This window comes from Hemicordylus capensis, chromosome 2 (genome assembly GCF_027244095.1).
Source record: "Hemicordylus capensis ecotype Gifberg chromosome 2, rHemCap1.1.pri, whole genome shotgun sequence".
Lineage (NCBI taxonomy): Eukaryota > Metazoa > Chordata > Lepidosauria > Squamata > Cordylidae > Hemicordylus > Hemicordylus capensis.
This window is the reverse complement of record NC_069658.1, coordinates 400,392,184-400,418,677: the sequence shown is the minus strand read 5'-3', so window position 1 is coordinate 400,418,677 and position 26,494 is coordinate 400,392,184. Positions and strand designations below refer to the sequence as shown.

General features: G+C 46.9%; 1 protein-coding gene across 18 annotated transcripts in view; it reads left to right on the top strand.

Annotated features, from left to right (window-relative positions):
- RBFOX3 (RNA binding fox-1 homolog 3) overlaps positions 1-26,494 on the top strand; it is a 463,533-nt gene that overhangs the window by 410,756 nt on the left and 26,283 nt on the right. For 14 of the 18 annotated variants that reach the window (XM_053291948.1, XM_053291955.1, XM_053291963.1 and 11 more), the window contains 4 exons: positions 21,995-22,249; positions 23,511-23,651; positions 24,500-24,553; positions 26,019-26,111. In XM_053291948.1, the coding sequence (XP_053147923.1) occupies positions 21,995-22,249; positions 23,511-23,651; positions 24,500-24,553; positions 26,019-26,111 (543 nt within the window). The remainder of the gene's footprint in view (positions 1-21,994; positions 22,250-23,510; positions 23,652-24,499; positions 24,554-26,018; positions 26,112-26,494) is intronic. The other 4 variants (XM_053291947.1, XM_053291952.1, XM_053291954.1 and 1 more) reach the window with 2 other exon arrangements.

The following is a 26,494-nucleotide window of genomic DNA, read 5'->3' as shown; positions in this document are numbered from 1 at the left end:
CTTCTTGTTGGTCTCTTGGAAGAGGCAGGGATACTAGTAAAGGAGTGGTATATGAGGGTGCATTTATTTTAACATATAAAAATAGGCTACAACAAGAGGAGGCCATTTCAAAGGTACTTACATCTATGAGAACTGTTGTCTGTATATGCGTGGTATTGTGTCCAGGGTTCCTGTATTTCAGACACAGCTTTTCTAGCTCAAACTCTCATGCACTGGAGCTCACAGCAGCCTGCAGAAAGAGGTTGCTTTTTATCACAAGTCTTTATGTTATGCAGAGAGGAGCACAAGTAGGGTGGATGTGGGGACTGAGATTGTGGTGGGGGTGGGATGGGCTTGGCCTTTTGGACCAAGCTCTGATGCTTAATAGCTTTTGTGCTGGGAACATAACACTCTGAGCATAGCTTTATCTGGCAGCCAGATTTGTTCTGGCACAGACCCAGAAAACACAGACACAGACTATAGTGCGTGTATGGAGCCCTTGACACCACTGGGGTGTAGATGGGCCAGGCTTTCAGGACCCTAGCATTCCAAGGCTAGTAGGAAGTGCCAGGAAGTTTTCCACACCCGGCTTTTAGCTTGCATCTCCTCCGAAATGGAGGGAGTGCGTTCACATATCGGCCAAATTTACCCCAAAGTCCCTGTGAGCTATCAGGGGACACTTCGCACACCATTCGGATTTTTCATTGCACATTAAGAGTGTAGCCCGATTTATGTCCAGGGTTAAAAAAATCAACTTTTTGTGTCAACTTCAAACTTGCAGTAAAGCCTCACAGAAAAGCCTGCTGCCTGGGAAAGCTCAAGGCATAGGACAACTTCCTCTCCGTTACCTGCCCTTATCCAGCTTCCTAGGGGCATCCACATTACCTACTAGGCTACCAGGATAAATATAAAAGGTTGGCCCTTCGCATGTGTGCACCAGTCTTGGCATCTATGCAGTATGTGATTGTTGAGTAAGCCGTTGTAGTGCTGGCACTCAGGCTGCTTCTATAGTATGAGCTCTGTTCGTTTGCAGCAGTGACATCCATGGAGAGCAGGACAGAACAATGTATCATTTTGATTCGCAGAAAATGGAGGGGATCCACTGATTCCCTCATTCAGTTGCACCTTCTTGAGCCAAAAAAGGGCCTGATCTAAATGTGATGCCCAGTAAGCAAGTTGAACTTGGCTATGCAGCACTGCATGCACCAGACGTCTTGTTTGAACAAGGCCGCCTTGCCTGTGCATGCACTTTTAGAAGACAGGGGTTGGGCTGGCATGCTCACCTTGTGTATTTAGCAACTGAGGACCTCATTCTACTCAGCAACTGAGGAGAGCCAGCGTGGTGTAGTGGTTAGAGTGCTGGACTAAGACCGGGAAGACCCGAGTTCAAATCCCCATTCAAACATGATACTGGCTGGGTGACTCTGGGCCCATCACTTCTCTCTCAGCCTAGCCTACTTCACAGGGTTGTTGTGAGGAGAAACTTAAGTATGTAGTACACCGCTCTGGGCTCCTTGGAGGAAGAGCAGGATATAAAATGTAAAAAATAAAATGAATGGATAAATAAATAAATAAATTTAAATGAGACCATGGGCACATGGAACACACATAGGCAAGTTCTTCTTGTCCCCTGGTGTCACATTTTAATTAGGTTGAGCTTCACCTTTAGGGAGAGTGAGAAGGCATGACCTCATAAGAACATCTCCCCACAACCCATAATCAATTAATATTCAGAGGTATGCTACCTCTGAACATGGAGGCTCCAAATAGCCCTTATCACTAAAGCCAGTGATTGGACTCCCCTCCCTAGACAAGCTTGAGTGACCCATAATATTTGCTCAGCATGGGGCTTCTGGTCCTTATACAAGCATGTATGTTGAGCTGAATGGCTTAACTCACCTTAAAGCCTTGTTTGTGGTGGTGGTGGTGGTGGTGGTGGTGGTGATGATGATGATGATGGTGATTCATCAATATGTGTGATACTTTACAGAATAACAAAAAGAAAATAAAAGACAGGTCCCTGGCTCAGGGATATTACAGTCTAAAATGTGGAAGGAAGGAAGGGGCAGACACAAGGGAAGAATATGCATTCTGCTAAGTTGCATGTATATACGCTTAGATTGAGTAGAGGATGAGGGTGCAGGGAAACATTGAATCTGAACTGGGAACTAGATTGGAAAATAGGGCTGGAAAACCTTTCTGGCTCAGCAAGCAGCAGTGGGTTATAGGGCTAAAAGAATGTCTTTGTCACCATTTAGTTGAGTCCATGGTGAGACAGTTTTCCTCTCATTTATCCCAACAGTAATAACTCTTGTAAGGCTGGACTAAGCAGCTTGCTCAAGACCACAGATTCCCAACAAGGGGTTCTGATACATTTATGGGTGCTTGAAGAGCTCCTAGAGGTTACTCAAAACACTCCTGCCTCATTGTGCTGCAGCCACACTATTTATTCCTCATCTCAGGATTGCTGGCTTGAAGCCAACATGCTCTCAGCAATGTGCCTGCTGCAGAAGAGGAGAGAGGTGGGTGGATGAAGACCCTTCTTCTCTGCTCCTGATTGGTTGGCTGCATGCTGAAGCTCAGCATACTCCTCCCCTCAGCCTGCCTGACAGGCTTCAGAAAATTAGCACTGAGTCCTCCCATTGAAATTAGTAGGGCAAGTAAACTTGTCCCATTAATTTCAATAAGACTTATTAGGAGTAACTTAGTGTGAATGCGAGCCAGTAACCTGTCTCCCTAACTTTAATCTTAAATTTGTTTTTTAATGTATATACTTACGTGCACACACATTTAAATGTCACAGTTATGAGACAGGCTACTTCTGTGAATGGCTCACCTTCACACTAAGTTACTTATAAGCAGTCTTAATGAAATTAATGGGACCAGTTTACTGGTCCTTTTAATTTCAATGGGGGTACTCATGAGTAATTTAGTCTGGATGTAAGCCAGTGACTGGAGCAGCCTGTCTTATAACTATAACATTAACATTTAAGTGTGTGTACACATGCGCACACACCAATCTCTGTGGGGTACTTGAGCTGAAGGTTTACATGTGTTTAAAAAGGGTTGGTATTCTACCAAAGACAACCACAGGGCTCTGTGGTCTCCAGGAGTCAACACCGACTCGACAGCACACTTTCCTTTACCCTTAGCCTAGGCAATCTGCTGTGCGTTTTAACTGAACAGGGATTTGAATCCATGTACCAGTGCTCAGTGCTGACAGAGTAAACATTCCAACTTCCTGTGTGCCCAAAAAGGGCAAAGTAAAGATTCCCAAACAGAACGTCATGTTGGTGATGTCACATTGTCTTTGTGGTGTTGGAGAGAAGGAGAGCATATGGCAGGAGGTTTATTTTGCACTCTGAGATCCCAACAGATGCTGTCTTGCAGCCCCAGAATGCAGTAACACAGACTCAGGAAGACCCACACTCTAGACCTAGATACAGTTATAATAGCAGATCAGGGTGGTATCTTGCTACCATTCTCTGTGCTGTGAAGCATTTCACTAAAGTTTAAGGTCATCGGGTTTTCCCCCAAAATAAAAGGGGGAAAATGTTTAAAATGGAGTCATCAGGCGTGAGGCGACAGGCGCCATCAGCAAAGTGCGGTGTCGGCAGGAACCAGCCCCACTCACTAAATGACTCGAAAGGGAACGGTCCCGTGTTTGTGCTGAGGCGGCAGAGAGCGGCAGGCAGAGAGCAAGCCAAGCAAGCCCAAAAACTCCATTAATTAAAGAAACTCGTTAATGAGGGACATTTAATCAGTGCAAGATTAGATCCAGCTCTGAGCCTTGCCAACGAGGCAGGCAGGACAGTGCGGGCCAGGCGCTGCAGAGACATCCAGAGCAGAATGGCAAGCTATTGATAGATGGGAAATCAGAAATGGGCATATCAGAGTGAACAGGTTGGTCCTCAGGAAGATTCTCAAGAAGCGGCCGTGTAAGAAATCCAACCACTGGTCTGTCTAGCTCAGCACTGCCTGCACTCTCCAGGCGTTCAGAGAGGGTCCTTTCCCGGCTCTACCTGATGGTGCCAGGGATTGAATCTGGGATCTTCTGCACACAAAGCAAATGCTCTACCACTGAGCTACAGTTTGTCCTCCAGCCGCTCCTGGATCAGGTGCAGTCTTGGCTAAAGAGGCTGCCCGTACGCAATAGAAGAGGAACTGGATTGTTCTCCTTTCTTAGACTGGAGGTGGCATGTAGTGTTGCAAGTCGTATATGTGTGTTGGCAATCTCTATATACGGTCTTCTGTCAAGTTTTTTTATCCCCTCATATTTCCATGTATCTCTGATACACCTATGGAAGAATGTTTATCTGAGACAAGGCAGAGGTCTGATGGGCAAAAGTGCAGGGCTGAGGGGAACATAGCTGGTCGCTGACCGAAATAAAGAGATTATTATAATGATGTTAAGTTTCTCGTCTCTGCCTTTGAGGCAGCAACTGCACTTGGTTTTGATTATCTGCATATAGTTGATGGGGAAACAAGGCCCAACAACAACAATGAATACTTATATACTGCTCTTCAACCCAAGTTCTCAATGTGGTTTACATAGAAAAATAAATAATACATAAATAAGATGGTCCCCTGTCCTCAAAGGGCTCACAATCCAAAAACAAACATAAGGCAGATACCAGCAATATGCCCTAGAGGGATGCTGTGCTGGAGTTTGATAAGGCCAGCTATTCTCCCCTGCTAAATATAAGAGAATCACCACTTCCAAAGGTGCTTCTTTGCTCAGTTAGCAACTTCTCAAGAAACCATAAGAGCCAGTCTACACAGCCTGGTTTATATGTGCAGCAGAATGATTTAGTAGGGCCTGGAGATGGTAGAGTGTAATGTATCAGTGCAGGCTGAAGGTGGGGGGATTGTTTTCTTAATGCTCCCTCCCCCATAAGCATATTCCTTACAAGCAGAACACTAGCAGGGCAAAAAGAAGCTAAAATCTTCTAGGGGTAAAACTAAAGGTAAAGGATTCCCCTTTCGCCACCCCGCTCCACCCTTCTTAGGTTAGGGAATCTCCTTTACATATAAAAAGGAATCCTAGCCGTTTCCCCCTATACAAGTATACCCCACAAGCCGGTTCTTGGAACCAGGGGTGGTCTGGTTCAAACTCGTATCGCCTGAACTGGGCCAGCTCGATGCGAGCTGGCTCACACATCCCTAGAATCTTCCTCTCTGATGTGCTTGTTCCTCTCTGATGTAGAGAGTTGGGGTTTGTTTTAGATGATGGAGGGGAGAAAGCATTCAAAACTGCATCCAGTCCTGATTTCTACTGCCTCAAGTGTACAGCATGTGAGTGCAGCATATGCAGAATGAGGTGGTAGAATTTGGACTGTATGTGGGGTTTAAAAAAAACAAACATTCCTCCACATAAAATCTCCTTGTGCATGGTAAGTCAGCAGTAACTGCTCCTGACTTGCCTTCCATGTTGTTCCGGAGTAAACAGAAGTTTCTCTGTCTCCATGGACTTTGCTGTGGAGCCTAGATAGGCAGCTCTGGGAGCCTGACACACTTAAAAGATGCTTAGTGCGGATCTAAATAGGTGCCCTAATGAGGTGCCTCCATTAATGCCAGTGAGTAAGACCTGACAGAGTCTGAAAAGTGCTCTTGCCTTGCCACCCAGGAGACCGCACGAAGGCTCTAACTGGTGCAAGGTGATGTGCTCTTCCCTCTCAGCACACACGTTCTCACTAAAGCATAAACCACAGGAGGGGACAAGGATGATAAGTTGAAAAGGAAGGTGAGTGACCTGCAGCTGATGGGTGAAGCAATTGCTTATGGGAAAGAAAGGGTGGGGAGCATTATGTGCACTTTGGGAGGCTGGCGTGATGGGATAGATGGACAGAATTTCCTGCATGAGTAAACCTCTCCAGGCCCTCATTGCTCATTGGAGTATGGGTGAGGGAGGGTGCAGAGAACAAAGCAGAAGAATGAACGGGAGTTTTTGGCTTGTCCCTTGGACTCCTGTTTAGGTCAGTCCCTTCAGGTTCACCCCTCACATTCGCTATTCCAGACTTGCACCCGCACACCCACCCACCCACATGCACGCACACACACACACACACACACACACACTCACATACATCACAATCGTGTCCTTATCCCTCTGTCAGGAGATTCATCATGCGGAGCTATAGATCTGGGCAGGTGTGTCACAGAGAGACACTCTGGAGATCAGGTGAGCCTAATGGGCCTTGAAAGGAATCATCTTCAGGATGAGGAGTGCCAAGACAGGCCAAATTAATAATGAATATTATCAAGATGGTTGCATAGAGTAGAACCTGCAATGTCAAGTGTGTTGCTTTTGTGTGTTCTTCCCTGTCCCCCCTCCCTCCAGCCACCCACTCTCCCACCTCCTGCTGCCACAGATGCTTGACAATTGGAAAGTCTCCCACATACTCCACAGGTGTGTTGGCAAGGAGATCCATTGCTTGAAAGTTCAGTGGCGGGGGCAGGATGTGGAGAAGTATGCCCAGTCAAAGAGATGTCATCCCTGGATTATCCATTCCAGCCAGCCATCCACCCCTTGAACTCCACCTTGTGTGTCTCAGCATACTGGTTCCCTCTGACCAGCTTGTGGCGGGGGTGGGGGATGTCCTCCTTCTCTAGTAATAGGGCACTGAGAAAGGAAGCATCTCACCAGAAGCCATTGATTTTGATTGTCAAATGTCTATTATTTTAAGAGGCATCTCCTGCTTTACACAATTGTCTATAATTCCAGGCTTTCACCACACCACAGGATATACAGTAGCTCTCATGCACAGCCTAGGGAAGCCCAGCCTGGGTTAGGCTGTGTGTGAGAATCGCCGGGATCGGGCCCGATCCTGGCAGGGCAGCACTGCCTAGTCCCATTTTAAAACCCAGCTCTTAGTCAGGGTTAAAGGCTCAAGCGATTGTGTGTTCTGCGATTGTGTGTTCGCTGGGGCTATGGTTAGCCCCAACAGACACAGAGATGGTTGCCTAGAGTGCCTGTCTCCTGGGGGAATCCCCCCAATGCATTGTGTGTATCACGCAGTGCATTGTGGGATCCCCAAAGACCGGGACGCATTGTCCTGGCCTCTGGAGCTTCGCGCTGCAGGCATGCAGCGCTGCTTGTGCTCACCTGGGAGTGCGGTCTGTACTCCCAGAAACAAGCCATCGCTCGTCAGGGGGGAAGGTAAGCTTAACCAGCCTTCCCTCCCCCCACCCATCCACTCAGTTGTGTGAACTACCTCACTGTCTGTCACTAATTTCAGAACTTTCTATAGTCCCTCAGCAGAACCTCTTGTGTGTTAATAGTGTGTAATATTTGCATTAAATGTGGATTTGACAGCCCTTTAGGGATGGCTTATGGCCCTTTTTCTAAAGCTGGCATCCTGTGAGTGCGGTCATCTGTTAAAGAGGTCTCTAGAAACATCCTAGGAGGGCAGGATGAAGCAGGAATGTCAACCCAAACAGTGACAGTCTGGAATATAATTCTGTTCCAATTGTATTCTAAGAAATTGTATTGATGATAAAATATACTTGCATTATCAAAGTCTATGGGAAGTGCAGAATGCTAGCATATCTATCGAGAAGTGTGGAGTGGATATCAGTGTCTCTTGGCACAGAGGGGCTCAGATTTCATTGTTAAGGTATATATTTGTTTGGTGTTCATCACAGTCCATTAGTGATTACATGTGCCAGGTGGCTTGTACACCATGCGCAGGCTACTGTCTTCCTTCTCGTTCATAATCAGGCAGAATGTCTTCTCAGTCGTTTTTGTTCAATTCTGATCATTTAAAGACATGTTCACCCTTGTCTATATTTGATACACGAAACTTTCAGTCACTGCCATGTCACACTGGCTGCTTCTTTTGAGGCTTGGATTGAACTTCATGCCCCAACCATTTTGTCATAAACAGGAGATGCAGAATCCACCAGTGGTTGAAGTCTGAATTATAGTGGAAAATTCTGGATTCAGACTGGCAGCATGTTTCCTTCCCCATATAAACATCTCCATGTATTATTTCTTTCTGTGAAGTACTACTAATGCATGGGAATTTATACACAGAAAGCATTCAAAAATATTACCCTGCCATAGCCCACCCTTCCCCACAGCCTGAAGTGCTACAGTCCAGAATTAGTGTTGACTCTCTCTTCTTCTTACTTAATATTTGGTGGAAGTTTGCCTTAATCTTGCCATCTTTGCTGTTGTCTTGATATTGTACTAATAAAATCATTCTATGGAAGATCTATGGCTATTCAACTTCCTGCAAACTTTGGTTTCTGTTTTGTAGGAGTTTTTAAACTTCTGGATCCAGGGCTCTGAGCATCATTTCACCAGTTCAACAGGGAATATAGGCATGGTTTTGGTTCAGATTATGACCCATGTCTCTACAGTGACATGCAGCTGAAGAAACGTGATGTAATAACATTGTACTGGCATTTCCTCATCGCCTGATCTACTGCTTTGGTTGCCATTTGTGGGGAGGCAAGGGGACAGGAGGGGAAACATTAACTTGATGACATCATATCATGGTTTTTTCATCTATGTGTTATAGAGGGAGACATGGAGGGAGAAGGGGTTGTTGGTGTCCATGTGTTTCCCCATAACCTATAGTTTGGGCCTAACTTTCCAGTCTTTGTGGTATAGGAAATATTGGCTACTTTGATCATGGTATCACTAGAGATTTCTTTTCATATTGTGTATGTTCAACTAACATGCTGAAATTGCCTGTGATTGCTAGAGTTTTGTGTACTGTATCTAGAGAAACTGTTGCTGGACTAGCCTGCAAGTGTGGAGATGTCACAGCTTCTGTTTGTTATTTAATCCCAAATTGTGTGTGTGCATGTTTGTTTGTTTTTAAGTAGCTCTCAGCATTACATATCACAAATGAGTGAGTAGGATGGAATTGTGAAAAAGTGTCAGTGGCAGCTTTATTGGAGCAATTTATGTAGCCAGGGGTTTCTTCATTTCATAAAAAGCTCATAGAGCTCTGGAAGACTCTGACAGCTTGTCGGAAACTTCTGATGTATTAATTAAAAGTACTGTACAAGTAAATTTAAGGTGTGTTAAAACATTGTTCCTGTGCAAGATCCACCCCACCCCCCACCGCCAGCTTGGCCTGTATTGCAAGCATCTGCACAGTCATCCTCAAGGGACTGTAAAAAATTGCCTGCCCAGATCCAGGGAGAACTGTATGCAGAAGCAGACTTCCATATGTGTCACTAATGTAAATGCACATGTGCATCTGGATGTGCATCACCGTCTGCATACCGATCTCATCTAGGCCTCACTCTGCTCAGCTGGCTGGATGTGTATGGAAATTCGGATCCCCATTTAGGGCCAGTAGTAATCCACAGCTAAAGCTGGATCAGGTTTTGTCCTGTGAAGGTACCAAGTCCCCTCTGTATGGCAAACGGGTTTGGATAGGCATTCATAGCTTACAATTTCCAGCATGAAAGGAGGTCTTTGTATGGGCTAAATGTTTCTTAAAAGCCACCCCACCCTCACAATTTCTGCACCTGTTCAGAGTGACTTCACAACCCTGATTGGCTGCTTCTGTGCTGCCATTTTTTAAAAGCAACAAGTCACCATGGAGCCTTTCGGATTTGGCTGTGTGATGATATAACTGATGGCAAACAAAGCTTATCCAGAATAAGAGCAAATATTCCCCATAGAGTGAATCAGCTTCATTTGCCCTTAGTAGTACTGTTATATGGGCAAGTTTGATTGGCTATGAGATGACTCATTTACTCAAGCGGGGGGTGGGGGGCTCTTTTTCTTTTAATGATACAACAGCAATGGCCAATCACATCTGTGAATGAATTCTGGAGTGTTGCAGCAGTGTGGCATCAGCTGAATGCCAGGTATGAAGAAGAAGAGCCTGAATGTGTATGTGGGCAGCAGGGTTCTACAGTCATTCTGTTTATACCTTTATCCCCTTTTGAGTCCCCTCCCAAAGAATTGCCAATAATAGGGCCCCTATTGCAATCCAAGAAGCTGCAAAGTGGAAGGGGGTAATTTTAGCTCAGCTTCGTTATTGTCCCAGAAAGGTTGGGAGGTCTTTGATGTGAAGATAGAAAAAGGATGGGCAAAGGGTACTTCTCTGCTGTACACATTGTTCTTGTTCAAAACCAGTAGTTTGCCTGCTTCCCATTCCAATCCAGCATTTGATGGATTGGTACAGAATTCGTACAATCATGGGCTTTCTCTCTAATTCCCTTTGTAGCAATTTAAGCCTCAGCCCTAGGTGCCTGTCACATGTAGTCATTTTTTAAGTCAATGGAGCAGGCAAATACTTTCCTCTCTTGTTGGTTTGTGTGTGTTTAGTGATGAGTGCCTATATTGTGAAGATGTGGCCAAGAGGAAATCAATTTTGTCTTCATGGCTTGTTTCGTGTTTCTCTAGGTCAGGCGTGGGTAACATAACAGCGCACAGAGCTGTATTTTTATGGTCCCCTTCATGAACATTAATTGTGCCCTGGGTCTGGGCTACAGCATAGTCTTCCTGGCTTACCTCAGCATCTCGGAGGGACAAACGTTTCCTGCTTGTAGTCCCACCCATTTTACATGATGTGGCACCCCGGTGACCGCCAGTGGTATTTCAGTAGCGTGCAAAAAGTTGGCGGAGAAAGCAAATTTGTGGGCAAATTTCTGGAAACCCACAGTGGACATACCAGCCTAGGAACTTTTAGCCCAATTAAGTGGGGATTATTTGGGAGAAGTGAGTTGATGGACTGGAGAAGCTGCCAACTTTTACATTAGGTATTGCATTATCCTTTTGTTGAGGATGTTGCAGAACAATAGCTTGCTGATGTTGCAGCTGTAGAAAATTGCAGAGCACCTACTGTTTCCTCGCCAGTGACCCCACATTCAAAAAATCTTATTTATTACTATATGTGAGTCATAACCTATGTTTCATCTCCAGGAACAAGGAGCATCTCTCTAGTTAGGGACAGTTGTGAGCGTCTGACTATAATTGGCAATCCTGTTCAAACACTTGGCTGTGCTTCATGTACCAAATCATATTACCAAAATAATAACGACCATGCAATTTATTGCTACTGTAAAAAACTGCATGCTAATGTACAAATATAATATCTAACATGGCATGTGTCACAATTTAGAATCGTGAACAAAAAATGCATATGATCAAACATATTTTACAATAGTAAAATCCTCAAAACAAAGAGGGTAGAACATAAAGGAGGAGGAGTCTAGCTTCAAGTATCCTGGTTTCAAGTGGTTAAACTCCATCATTTTCTGCCCTCTTGCTTTAAAGATTTTACTGTTGTGTATAGTTTGTTCTATCCTTGTCAATATATGCATTTTTGTTTAGGATTCTAAATTGTGATAGATGCTGTATTAAATTAGTACATTAACATGTAGTTTTTACATTAGCAATAAACAATATACATTTGTGATTATTGTTCTTTTTGTCTGGATCTTCTTTACTGAGTTGTTGATAGTGGTCAGAACTACACCCTGTTTGGTTCTGGTGTGCTTCGGTATACCACAAAATAGAGCCCTCTGAAGTCTTTGTTTCATGGTGGGGAAAGAATACTCTCTGTCATCAAATTCCTACATTCCAATGAATGGTGAGGTTGTGTGGTCTTTGTAGCTAAGGCCATTATCTGACCCTCAGTCCTGTTCTTTGTGGAGCAATATCTGGGGGGGGGCAGGGTTGTATGCAAAATAGACATCACACACGTACACTTACACACACGTACACTTACACACACGTACACGTACACACGTACACGTAAACATCACACACGTACACGTACACACGTACACGTAAACGTTTCCTACTGCTGCCTCTGGAAGACAAAATGCCAAAATGTGCATGTGCAGAACTCCATCTGCCACAATCACAATGGGACTCCCATTCATGTGTCAAGATCATAGCCCATGCAGAATCATGGATCCTCTGCCAGCACCATCCTATATATTTTTCCAGTTGAGCATAACAGTTAGAAGTTCACCCCAGCTATTTCATCAGCAGTCATATCGTGTGCCTATGCAAAGTGCACAAGTAGAAAATGAGTCTATTCAGAGGATACTTTCTGACCAGCCCCACTCCCATGTTATTAAGACATGAGTGCTCACATCTCTGCCACTCTACGCATGTCCCAAATACTACTTGAAAGTCAGAGTTGGAGCATACGTAGAAGAGTGGTTCAGACAAACCACCACCCCTGTGTGATTAAAAGGTGCATTTGCTGGGGAGAGATGCATATGCTCACAGCATGTCCCATCTTAATCATGTGGCATTGGGGCCAGTCGGAATGTATCATCCAAGCTGGACAGTTATGGGGGGCGGAGGGGAGCATGCAAAATATCATCGCCTCTTCCTGTAACTTGAGGGTGCCATACTTGGCAGTTTAGATCTCTGAGCATCAGTTAGGGGTTCTCACCACCATCTTTGTGAATGATATTCTTCTAGGGGCCTCCGAGTTGTCTTTACCCCAGCAGAGAGGTCTAACTTGGGATACTGAAGTCCCTGGCTTTTTTGCCCCAGCAATGAGCCAGTCATATTTCCTCTCTGAGAAACAATGTGCTTGGCACAATATGCCCTCAATCTTGTTGTGCCAGTCAGTCCTTCTGTGTGTACAGATGTGCTTATCTCCTCTGCTCCCCATTCCCCCAGGAAGGCCAGGTGCTGGTTTGATGTGGGAAGAAGCTGAGTAATTCTTGAGTGATTTCAGGTTTTCCTCATGCTGTATGTGCATTTCTACTAACCAGCAAGTCCCTGGTGAGAGGGCTCTGCTGCGTCCTCCAGTCACTAGAGTGAAACTGGGAACAGGAGAGCCTAGAAACAGGGCCTGTGGTGGAAAGGTGTCTCTCTTGGAGCAGGAAACGCTGCCTGCCCAAGCCTGTCCCACTGTGATCTTGCCTTGTCATAAATTAACCACACACACAATTAAGGAGCCTGTCTCAGCTCCAGGAGCTGCAGATGTATTTCATCCCGAGAGAGAGAGGCACTGCTGTGTGAAGGCTATAAAGCATCTGAGAGCAGCACTAGGGCTCCTAGCAGAGGGGCTCATAGCTGTTTGTCAGCACAAGGCAAGGGACGTGGCGCTGAATAGCAGGCGGGGGAGTGGGGATCAGTGAGGTGTGAAATGGTGCATTTGTGGACAAGTGAGAGAAATCGTATGTGAAGAGGAAGACGACTCTGAGCAGGCTGCTGCTTGTGACAGGTAGAGTGTGTGTACCTCCACATGGTGACTGCAGTGTGTAGAGCCTGTGTGGGTTGCTCCCCTTATGTGGGTCATGCCATCACACCACCATCAGACATTTCAGCAGCAGCTAACGGTGAGGCTGGCACTGATACCTATCACATAATGTGGAAGATGTACTTGTGAGCTGGTCTGCATGACAGGGTTGCCATGTGGAGCAGCCACCATGAAGAGTATAGGCTCATTCACACAACTGCTGGCAGGATAGGAGGCATGCCTGGCAAGGGTAGGGAGGCCGGGTGTGCTCTTTATCAATGATCATGTGTTTGCAAACATTATGGCAAGAGGCAGGGAGGATGATTGTGTGCGAGGCGGCACCTGGGTAGGATGAGCACACCCTACCCAGATTCCGTCCGCAGCTTTTTACCAAGGTGAGAGGGAAAGTCATTCTAACCAGCTGCCACCTCACTCACGATCGTTCCTCCTGCCTTAACATTTACAAGCTCGCAGTCGAAAATGGGCTCTCCTACCCTGGCTGGGCACTTCTCCCACCTTGCCAGCAGCAGTCATGTGAACAACCCTAAATTCTCAAGCAGCTTCCACATGGTAGTCATGATGTGGACTCTGGCCCTGACACACAGAGAAGAGAGTAAAGGGACAGGGATTGGAATGTATGTGAAGGGTGTGTGATGGTCAACCCCAAACTGGTATATGTGTATAGTGGGCAGGGGGGGAGATTTCTCCTCTTCCACATGGCTAACACTGTGACTTCGCCTTGCTTCTCATGCTACAGCAAGTGGGAGCTTTCGGGAAAACTCTCTGCAAGCTCAGCCATTCTGCACTGACCACTCCTTCCCATGTGCCAAGTTAGTCTTCTTGTTGTGGATCCAGGGGCTTACCTAACATGCTGCTCACATTGCACTAAGATGCTGCTCACATTCAGATCCAGCCTGGCTTTGTTAATGTCAACATGACTAAGCTAACCAAGTTACATGTTGGCACCTAGTATAAGATACGTTACCACCATGCTTCCTCTGATGTAAACCTAGATGGGTAAAGATGCCCTGTTACCCAAACAAGAGTACCGAGAATTGACATAAAGTCTGTGTACCCCTTCCTTATTTTGCACAGGGCACTTTTCAATCTCATCCACTTTGCTCAGAAATATTTTATGTAACATAGAATCAAGCAGAATTTAAGGCTTACTGGTGTGCCCAGATCAAAACTTAAGTAATCTTAAACAATGAAATGATTTGTGCTGTATTCTGTCTTCTGTACATAAATTAAATTATTAAAAATGTAAAAAATAGCATGCAGATTTAGCTGAAACACAGCCTTGGCTAAGCTCAATAACTGGTGTAGATCGGGAAAATTTCTTAGAGGGGATTAAGCACTTAGAAAGTTGCCTGTCCATTTGAGACACATGAGAACTATTCTCACATTCCACTTCAGGGTAGGAGTGGCCAGGCTGGGTTGGATGAGAATTTTACAAGCAAGGTAGGAGGAGGGGGAAATGATTGTCTGCAAGCTGGATATGGAGGTGGGCGGCATAGGGAGTGCTTTCCCTCTACCCTCAGTTGTGTACAAGTTCTGGACTTGTACTGCATCCAGCCTCCATACCCAGCTTGCAGACAAACATTTTCTCTTCCACCACCTACCTTGACTGTAGAATTCTCACGATGGCCAATCAGGAGTGTACAGGGCTGCCATACCCAGCCTTGCTGCTCCTCCTGCCCAGAAAAAGATTGTGAGAACCAGCCCAATATCTGGCAAAGTGATCCCAATAAATCAACAGGATTTTACTTCTCACTTCAAGGTATTCTGATTTGGAGATTTGATCCCAGCTAGAAGCTAGGAGAGAGGAAATTGATGGGTAAAATGCTCAAGGTTCTCTGCACTGTCCTGTCTGCCAGGAAACTTTTGACTGAATAGCATCATGATCAGGTGGCTAGGTGTGAATGGTTCCCATACACCTGTAGGTTTCTTTCTGGCCCAGCTCCTCCCCACACCTTATTCAAAAGAAGTTTGTCTTCTCCCTCTCAAAACAGGTGACAGAGACCCAAGTTGTAAATTGTGCAATTTAAAATTAACAAAGATTTATCAAGATAATCCATGATATCTACAAGATATCAACAAGCACAGGCAAAGTACATGTAACAGGATATTACAGGATATTCCAATATGGCCATTCCCTCTGGAGTACAAATAAACAAACTTCAGTGAGCATATGCCAAATGTGTTTCACGAGTCAGGATACTTCCCAGCTGTGTTTGTGCTATTTCTGCATTTGTTGCTGGACACCGGACTAGTTTATACTTCCTAGTCTGTGGACATAGTCGTATATATCTCAGTTTGAGGAAAGCCCATGAGGAAAGGTGCATCCTAAACATTTTACAGAACAAATTAGGGCTGTTCTCACAACCCTAAACAGGGTCAGAGGAGCACCTAGCCAGGGTGGGGGAGCCAGGCATGCTCCTGATTAGTGGTCGTGAGAACTCCAACAGCAAAGTAGGAGGAGGGGAAAGTGATCATGGGAGAGTTGGGAGCTGGGTAGGACGAGCACATCCTTCCCATTTTATTTATTCGTTTATCTTTATGTAAACCACTTTGGGAACTTTGGTTAAAAAATGGTATATAAATATTTGTCGTATTGGTGTTCCACCCTCCCTTCATTTTACTGAGGGCGAACGAAGCCGTCCGATCTGGCTCCCACCACCCACATGATCACTTTCCCTTCTTCTTACCTGGCTTTTTTGAGTTTGCATGATGACTCATCAGGAGCGCAGATGGCTGTCCTGAATGCTCCTCCAACCCTATTTAGGGTCATGAGAAGAAGCTTATTGTTTAGCAAGTGCATATATGGAAGAATGCACACCTGCCTAGCTTTGCTGAATCCTGGAGCAGTTTGAAAACCATACTATTAAAGCCACTGATGATGACATTTTGATCAAAATTCGTTTGGCATATGTTCATTGAAGTTTGCTTATTTGTACTCCAGAGGGAACTGATATATGCTTGTTGATATCTTTATTGTGAGTTTGTTCTAATACACTGTTGTTAATTTGTCCAACTGTAGAAACTACAACTTGGATCTTAGCAGCTTTTTTTTTTTTTAAAGACCAGGAAATATATCTTTTTTTGTTGTATGCAGCCCTCTCAGAGCCTGAGATATGAAGGGGAGGGGGCTTCTTCCAGCATTTGCTTCCTCTTTCTCTTCCGACACCATTAAAGTCTATGGGAAGCAAGTGCTGGCAAAGTTATGCAGAGCATGGCTCTTTGGATAATGAAGCCGCTATGCTGACACAGTTTCCCAGTAGTCTGGCATCAGCAGGGAGAGCCAGCCATTGGAGACTATTGCAAGTGCAAGGCTTCTTTGGCGATGGAAGGTGAACTCTCAAGGAAGGGCAGAAGGGGAAAGACGGAATGGACAGTTGGGGAAATCCAGGTGGGTAGTTAGAGCAAAGTAGGGGAGAAGCAGTATGGGGTCTTATTTCTGAGTAAGTCTGCCCAGGATTGCTACATCCTTTTCTTTCCCCTCCTCCATGCTCTTATCTGTCAGGCGGAGAGTGGCTCCCTCAGACTTCTTCAGAATTACCTCAGTTGACACTGTCCTTGCTGCCCATCCTCACTGTCAAAATGCTGACAGGAAAACTGCACTTGACTTCTACAGTAAGAAGGTCCCTTTGACTTCAGTGGAGTGGGCCATTTTAATCACACCTGTTTCATTTTTTTAAAAAAACACTAAGGTAATCAACTTAACCCCTGACAAGGCCTGTTGCAGACGGGTCACTTTAGACAGTTTGCTAGATTCTACAGGCACAACCACACAAGCCCCCTAGAGGGGCATTAGAATTCGGTGGGGATTGGGGGGAGTTGTAGTCCAAGTTTGAAAACTCCTGAAATAATTCTCAGATTAGGGATGTGCATGGAACCGGCCAGGCCTAGTCCCAGTTTGGTTGAACTGGACCCAGTCCGGTTCGACTTCTGCACTGGTTCGAACCGTTTTGCGGACCAGTTCAGGGGTCTACTTGTAAAGGGGAATCCGGTGAGGATTCCCCTTTAGAAGTAAAGCAGCAGCAGGGCTTCCTAGATTTAGAGGATGCAGGAGGGGAGTCAGGGGCAGCGGCAGGTCCTCCATACCCCTTCTGACCTCCAGAGTAGCCTGGGCCAGCTGTTGCCCAGTTTGGGCCTCCCTGCACGCGTGGAGGCCATTTTAGTGACCTCTGCACCAAACCAGGCCAGAGAAGGCCCAAACAGCTGGCTCCTCTGGAAGAGGCTGGCAGGGGTTGGGGGAGAGCTGTTGCCCCGCCCCACTGAAAGTAAGCAGCCCACACACCCCAGGTCTAGAAAACACACACACACACACCTCGACCTTTAGAAGTAGACACCCAAACCCGTCCAAACTGGTCTGGTTCAAACTGGGGCCAGCTTGGTTTGAACTCAGATTGGCACCCCCTTGGTGGGGGGCGGGGGGCTGGTCCAGTTCAAACCCGGACCACTTGAACCGCCCCAGTTTGAGTCAAACTGGTGTTTGAACCAGACCACTTTGCACACCCATAGCTCAGATTCTTCATAAAACAGTATACGACCAGGGCAATGAGGGACATTTTTGCTTCTTTTTGGCACCATCTTGAGAGGCACACACAGAGCACAGGAAAGTATCATCCTTCCCAGCACCTTCCTCACAGAGTTATGTGGCCAAAATACTGAGGAGGATGAGGCACAGAGCTCTGTGTGTGCCTTTCAAGATGATGCTGGAGCTTTACAGGGCTCTGTTATTTTTCTAGCCCTCCCCGCACCCTCCGGTGCTGGGAAAAGCACAACACTGCATGGAGATAGGAAATGGCTCCCACACTGAAGATATTTTTACTCAAGTGGCTCCCAATACACCTTCCAAGTAACGTAGTATACAGCTGGCCCTCGTTATTTGTGAGGGTTCCATTCTCGCCTATAGGCGTGAATACAGAAACCACAAATAATGAAACCTTACCCCTAAGGGAATCGAGGGGTTAGGTTCCCACACACACAGGTTAAAAATGGGTGGGGGGAGCATAAATAAGAGAAATAAAGATAAAGTACTCTATCTTGCTCTTCAGGTCTCCAGCAATGCCACCCCAAACCCCCAATTCCACCAATTTTAGCAAAAAAAAAGTGTGGATTTTTTTTTTAAGAGCCACAGAATGACTCTGTGCTGCCTCCAGACCAGAAATGACCCCAGAAATTACTCTGGAAGTCATTTCCAGTGGCCCTCAAATTGTGGATAGGCAAAAATGACCTATTTTTGCACCTGCAGATATGGAAACCAGGTCTCTAGGACCTCACTGCATATATATGCAAAACCATGGTTGCTGGAACCACAGATTACCAGGGCCACCTGTATTTCATTATTTATTTATTTATTTATTTATTTATTTTTATCCTGCCCTTTCTCCAAGGAGCCCAGAGTACATAATTATTATATTTATTCTCATAACAACCCTGTGAAGTAAACTAGGCTGAGAGAGAAGTGACTGGCCCAAAGTCATCCAGTGAATAACCATTACACCACACTGGTTCTTCTGCACCATTGCAAGACTTCACCATAATGCAGAATATCCTACAATGGTTGTAGAAACATGTAAGAGATAATACAATGCAACACACTGCATTATATTATACACTGTTCATTAGAATCAACACTAAATGTGGTATTTGGATTGGGTATTGAATTGCTAACACTGTAATTATAAATTTCCTTCTTACAAACCATGGAAATTATAGAGTCAAAAAACCTGCCGGTTTAAGACCAGAGTTAAGGCTGTCTCATTTTGGTTCAAGCTCTACAAAGCCAGGAGACTGGAAACTAAGGTTGGTGCCCTAACAGGCGTGCCACATGATCAGTAATGGTGTTGTGCGATGTCACAAATTGTGCTTACTCACAACTTGCCTTCCATGCACCCACATTTTTCCTTGGTCTTTGAGGCCCAAATCAAGATGGAGAGGATGGAGGGCCTGGCACCAGCAAAGATGTCCCACATTGCCCTGGCCATGTATTGCCTTAGGAAGCATCTGTATTGCTAGAGGGATGGTCCTTTGAATTGACCCAAGACTCTTTGTAGTTTACTTCATTAGCTTGCAGGACAGGATCTGCAGTTGAGAGGGGCCCCTCTTCTAGCACCCTTTATCATCCTTCTCCTGACCACCGAAATGAGGTTTTGTGGTGCACTCCAGTAAAGGCTGGATAGCAGCACCATCTGGAGCTTTTCCCAAGCTCAGGGAGGAAGGTTATCAGATATTCCTCTCTTATGTTGGAAGCTATAAGCTGAGAAGATGCTAGAGTCACCAGTGTCTCCTATAGTCTTCTAGTTCTATTAGTGTCTCGGCTGGCACACAGAGCACCAGAGGAGTTGGGTGAGAAGGACACTGCTCCAGCAGGTGAGGTGTCACATAGAACCCCCGGCAGGGAGACTTGCCCTGGCACTCTAGGAGCTGAATGATGTGTGAGTTCAGGTTTCTGACACTGAATCTGGGGATGTAACATAATAGGGTCATTCACAGGACCAGCCTGGGGTAGGACGGGTACCCCAGGTAGGGCCAATCGTGTGAAGTGCTGGGATTGCTCACAATCCCACCACTCCTCCCCCAGGTGGTCCTGCTTCTAAACCTTCTTCAGTGAGGTCGGTGTCTCCTACCTCACCCACCAGTGGGGGCGCTCGGGCTGCTGGCTAGGGGTATGCACAGAAGCAGTTGGGCTGGCTCAGTTCAAATACTAATCAGATTTGAACGGATCCATTCTGGGTCTGGCCGAACCGGGTCCAGTTCAGTTCGGCCATCAAACTAGGCCAAACCAGTTGCGGGGGGGGGGGCGCGGAAATCTGGTGAAGATTCCCCTTTACAAGTACAGGGGGCTGGGCGGCCCTTTGGGAGGTAAGGGGTGGCTGGGCAGGGGCAGTGAGCGATGTAAAGCACTGGTTACCCTGCCAGCGCAGCTGCTGGCACCACCGCTCCCCACCCCCCGCTGATGGCCCCAAGCATACTCCCCTCTCCTGTTACCAAGCCACCAGCACGTGCGTGGAGCCAGAACCTAACCACCACTGAGCCGACAGCATGGTAAAAGGAGCAGGGAGCATGCTTGGGGCCGCTGGGAGGGTGAGCAGCCCCGCTGGCAGCCTCACCGGCACAGTAAGCAGCGCTTTACATCTCTCACCGCTCCTGCCTGGCTGCCCCTGTTCACGCAGAGCCAGTTCACACAGACTGGGCCTGGTTCGGTTACAGACCAAAACACGTACACCCTCCGGTTCGGTCTGCAATCAAATCTATGAACTGGTTCTTCATGAACCATTCATGCACACCCTTACTGCTGGCAGCCACCTTGGCCATAGAGACAGGGGGCAATAAAAATACGACAAATAGTCTGCTTTTCAACAAAAGTTACCAAAGCGGTTTACATGGAGATATATAGATAGCTATGGCTCCCTGTTCCCAAAGGGCTCACAATCTAAAAAAGAAACATAAGACAGACACCAGCAACAGCCACTGGAGGGATGGAGGGATAGGAAAGGAGTGGCCCAGCGCAGAGAGGTATCCCAATACACTACTATGCTCGCAAAGTGCACTATATCTTGCAGTGCCGCTTGTCTGGACGCATGAGTGGCAGAGTCCTGTTCAGGCTCAGATTGTGTGAGAGGAGGCAGGTAGGCACCTGAAATAAGGCTCAGATGCTTCATACAGCAGTACAGGAACAAAACAACATGGGACATCCTTGCTGGCGCCAGGCTCTCCATTCTCCTCACCATGAATGATCCTCAAATACCAAGGACATGTGTGGGTGCATGGAGGGCAAGTTGGATGTGAGCACAGTTTGTGATATTGCACAACATCATTACTGAGCACATGGCATCAACCTTAGGTTCCAATCTGCCCACTTTGTTGAGACTGGCCCTAAAAAAGATAACCTTAACTCTGGTATTAAATCTGCAGGTTTTTGTTATTGTTTTTTTAACTATCTAATTGTACAGTAATATTTTAAAAAGTATTGTTTTTCATCCCTTTTTTACTGCCCTTCCAAGCCCAGTCCTGTTGATTTCCACCAACCTCTCCCCGTGCCCTCATCTGGAATAAGCAAGGACTAGAACTGATTCTGCAACCTTCCTGCAGTCTTCTGATCTCCAGCATTCCCCCTCCTCTGCTGGCATTTCTTACCTGCAGTGATCTACTATGGCTAAGGTTGTGTATATGCCATGCAAGCATAGAAGCTGGCATCTGGTACAGAATATGCGATCCTGAGAATATCCATTTGTGAAAATAACAGGTTTCTAGCCTATACATATAAAGAAAACTGTAGATAAATGGGAGGCGGAATGCTTTACAATGTGTAAACAGTGTATGAAGCAACTTCAGATACCAGTGAGGAGCAGAGCAAGGCTTACAGAAATTCAGAGTAGGACTTAATTGCTTGGCATAACTTATCTTTGCCCTCCTACCTTTGCCTCAACAGATCACTTGTCTTTTGTTGCCATGCCCTTTTCCCCTTTCGTTCCTCTAGTGGAATTTGAATTTCAGTCAAATTTGCTGAAAACCAGGATAGATTTGTACACATCGGCAAATGTTTTCAAGATGCATTTTTCCCCCTGACTTCAGAATTTGGATTACTAGGATGCAGAATGTGGAGTGTATTTGGGGGAGTTTGGGGCCCAACCCCAGTACTGATTTTGGCATGTAGAACACACAGCCTCATACTAAGAAAAAATTATGGTAACTCAGAGAGCCAACGGACAGACTTGCATCGGCCATTTTGAAGGGGAAGATAATGGACTGTCATTCGGCTCATGACTCCTCCTAGAGTTCTAGAGACAATGAATAAGCATGTTTCTCTCATTACATCTCTGCAGGGTAACCAGGACGCCACGGCTCCGCCTGACGCAATGGCCCAGCCCTACCCCCCAGCCACGTACCCACCGCCCCCGCAGAATGGCATCCCTGCAGAGTATGCTCCTCCGCCACACCCACACCCAGCACAGGACTACTCAGGGCAGAGCACAGTACCTGAGCATGCCTTGACTCTCTATACGCCAGCACAGAGCCACAGTGAACAGCCGGGCACTGATGCCAGCACGCAATCCATAGCGGGCACACAAACAGTACCGGTAAGAGACATTGTGCGAACAAGGCCTGTAATGGGAAGCAACTTGGGCATGGAGAAAGTCTGTGTGGTGGGTTCACTGCTCAGCTGAGGAAAGTCATGTGGGGAAGGAGTGGGGGGGGTGTGTCCCTCTGCGAGGATGCAGAACCGAAGCAAGTAAGCAAAAGAATCCATGTACAGAGTTAGGTGAGAAGCCCACGATAAGAGGTCATTTTGGGGAAATGGAGGGAGGAGACTTAGTGGTTCAAGACTGAGGGGCAGCACTATGGGCCTAGGGGCAGACTGAAGCAGGAGATCAACCTCATCCCACTCCCCAGCTTTTCTGCCTCGCCCTGTTCCACATGAGAGCTGAGGGCCAGAGAGAGCAGGGGATTGTGGGTTGGGGTCTGGATGGAACAGGGCTGAAAGAGCCGAGGGCTTATGCCGCAAGAGGCCGGCACACAGCGGCAATTCCAGCACCCCACTGCCCCCGTGGGCATTTGTGGCTCAGCGCTTAAGTTTCCTGGCTCCCCTCGTGTCTCTAATCACTGGTAATCTACCTGCTTGGCTGCTTGCCAATCCCATCGTGCCAATGATGTGGTTGTAATGCAGCTCGGCGGGGAAGTGCTGAGTGAGCCATTCCCAGCCGCTCCTCAGTGCCTGAGTGCCAGGCTGGCTTCTTGCCACCACGCGGTGAGGAGGGTGAGCGCTGCCTGCCCACATGGCTGTAGGCATCCAGGCCCACATGCAAGCCCCCAGTCAAGCCAGCACCCTTCCACACACCGTTTCTCCTCACCCAGCCCTTTCCCCACTCTTTCACACATGCACCTATGTGCAACCATACTTAGCATGTACGTGTTAAAAGCCCTTCACCATGATCCTTACAACTGCCCCCTAAGGTAGGCCAGTGTTGTTATCCCCATGTTGCATTGAGGCTAAAAGTACAGTGAGTTTGCCTTAAACTTGCTAGTGAATACATGGATGAAGTGGGATTTGAACTGGGAACTTCCATCCTCCATTTGCCACCAACTCTTATGTGTCATTAAAGATTTGCAACCACATGGGTTCCCCTTCATACATGTACCCAGACCCCTGTGCCTGTCAAGCCTAAGTTGTTTATATCCTGGGTACTAAAAACCCAGTTTTCATTCCCAGTGCCCTTGCACTGGTCCCACACCTTTACAACCTGCCCTTTGGAAGGATCAGCAACAATCTTACCTGTGCACATACACACAAACTGCTTGAAACAGTGGTAGACTCACCATGAATTTCGCCCCGCCCCCCAGCAGACAGATGAAGCGGCACAGACAGACAGCCAGACGCTACACCCGCCAGAGAGCGGCTCCGACAAGCAACAGCCCAAACGGTTACACGTGTCCAACATCCCCTTCCGCTTCCGGGATCCTGACTTGCGGCAAATGTTTGGGGTGAGTCCATTTCCCACCCCGTGGCCATAAAGAGGTATTGGGTCCCAGGAGGCGCTACAAGCAGAGCTAAATGCTGTTCCCAGACCTTCCCCCGAGACATGTGCTCTGAGCAATCTGCCCAGTCTCTCCACAAACAGCTGCTCTTGGCTACTTAGTCTCACAAGAGTCTCTGTACTTGCCTTGCAGAGCGTGGGGTAGGGCACAGAGTTTCCCCCGCTCAAATTTTGCCTTGGCTTCCCAGCCAAGTGACACCTCGGGGGAAGGTCTGTTCTCTTCCATGCACAAAACTCTGTAACTTTGGTGATCCTGGGCTCCAGCAGGGCTGACCTGTCTTCTCAGTCCAAACATAGATAAACCTGAGCAACCCTCAGAGGCATGGTTCACACAGTCGTTGAATCTAGGTTCAATGTGAGTTGCTGACATTCACATGATTGTGTGAACCCATGCCAAGGCAGGAATCTCAGATTCATCTTGGCATGGGTTCATACAGTCACACTGTCTGTAACTCACATTAAACCTAGATTTGAATGATTGTGTGAACCAGGCCAGAGTGAGACGGGTGGATCTGCTTGAAAGGTGAAATGTCTGTCCTGTCATTGCTGTGCTCCCAGAGATTGAGATGTAATCCAGTGACCTATGGCAGAATCAAGAAGACGTCTACATGGAGAGGGCAACAGGCCCAGAGTTTGTCTCTGGCTGTTTTATTTTATCCCCAGAAGCACAGTGCTCCTTGCGGGTAAACCAAAGCAAAAGGAGTTTCTGTTACCAAATGGGATTGAAAGGGAATGATTACTTGACTCCCATTTTCACATGCCCATTTGTTCTTTTGTTCTTTTTTCTTTTGGCAGCAATTTGGAAAAATCCTGGATGTTGAGATCATTTTCAATGAGCGTGGCTCCAAGGTGGGTTCAACATGTTGATGTATGGTACAGCCCACTGTCACTGAGCGTCTTCCCAGGGGCCAGATGACCCTCTCAATTTTTCCCTCCAGCCCCTCCCAGCTCTCTTAGCCATTTCCTCTCTCTGCTTCAAATTGTCCTACCAGTTTCTAACCATTCTTCACACCCACCCCAAACCCTGCAACCATGGACCAAGAATTAAATTTTGGTTGTATCACTCCTGGCACTAATGTGCTCTGTGAAGGTATTTGCTATACAGCTTTCTTTGGATTCACAATAAGCTACATGCAGCATGGCTTTTTAAAAGATGATAGACTAGTAACCTCACATGCAGTTTAAGGCAGGAAAAGAACCACCTATCATCGTGAAACCAGAAATCATTCTAACAAAAGAAAAAAAGTATGTTACATAAGGCAGCTTGGTGCAAAGGTTTGGAGGAGATCGGGATGGGCATGGCCCGTGGCAAAATGGGTATTGCCTTTTTTTAGTGTAGCCTTCCCCCCCCCCCCCACAAAAGGATATGGTGTTTGATTTTATATTCATTTCAACTCCTAAAGAATACCTTTATTGAATTTTTTCCAGGCACCTATATATTTCAGGATTGGCTCTTAGAGTCAAGCTAGGAGTGACACCAAAGATCTGTGACTGGATCTTCCAATGATGTTTTCCCCCAACTCTTAAAAGCAGCATGGAGGGTGGGGGCAAATTTGACAATCAGAATCCAACCCTGAAGCTATTATTAGCTTTGCTGTGGGGAAGAAAAACAGGTACAATATGGGTACCTGCCTCTTTCCCCCAGTGTGGTGGGGGTGTGGATTTCAGTCAGGGAAATGAATTTGAGGAAAGGGGTTAGATACCCCCAGCAAAATGTCCCTGGACCAGTCCTACAACCACCAGCACAGCTGGTTTCAACCTCTGAAAAAAACATCTGGAGATCCATTCATGGATCTCCCGCATCACATCGAGTGTTGCCCATTGTCCAGTTAAAAGATCAAGATCCACAACTTCCCTTCGTCACCCAGAAAATAAATATAGTTTCTCTCTAGGGGCTGCGTGGAATTGATTACAAGTGCCAGGTCCTCATCCCAGAGCTAACTTACAACAGTCCCATCGGGAAGGGTCATGCCCTCTGCCTTGTGTTGTCCTGCAACTGCTGACTCTTGGGAAACCAAGCCAGTGCCTGTCTTACTCCTCTCCAGCCTTCCCCTCCCTTCTCCTTGCTCTGCCCCTTCCCCCCAGCCCTTGGGGTGGTTTGGGAAGTCCACTCCCTGCCTCTTCTCCCAGGCCCTGGGAGGCTCTGTCTCTGCTGCTCCTTACTCACCCCTTCTCTCTGTCCTGTCCCTCCCACCCCTTTTCTCTCTCTCTCTCTCTCTTCATCTTTCTCTCCTCGTCCCATATCTCCCTCTCCCCCTCCTCCCCCCCCACTCTCTTTCTCTCTCCTTTTTTTCTTTCTCTCCCCCACTCACAGGGTTTTGGGTTTGTAACTTTTGAAACTAGTGCAGATGCCGATCGGGCACGGGAGAAGCTGAATGGCACCATCGTAGAGGGACGCAAGATCGAGGTGCGGACAAGGGCACTGCCTGCTCTGCGTCGGGCCTTAGGAGCCCCACTTGCTCCCCCACCCCACCCCTTTTGACTGTTCCTGCCTCTGGGGCCTCATGGGACAAGCAAGCGGGCGAGTGGATGTTGCATGCCCTGTGCTGTTGATCCTGAGAGAGAGGGAGGGAATGCAGAGTGGAGGGGAAGGAAAGAGGGCAGAGCCTCTCCAACAGAAGTCCTGGGTTAGGAAACCAGCTTGGGCCACCATGTGATTGTGACGCCCAGGCCCTGTGGGGGAAATTTGGGTAGTCATATTGCCAGTTGACTGATTCTTTCTTACTTCTTGAGTATTTAATATTTAAAATGTCGATTTCAATGTCAGCTACTTAGAGATGCGAATGAACA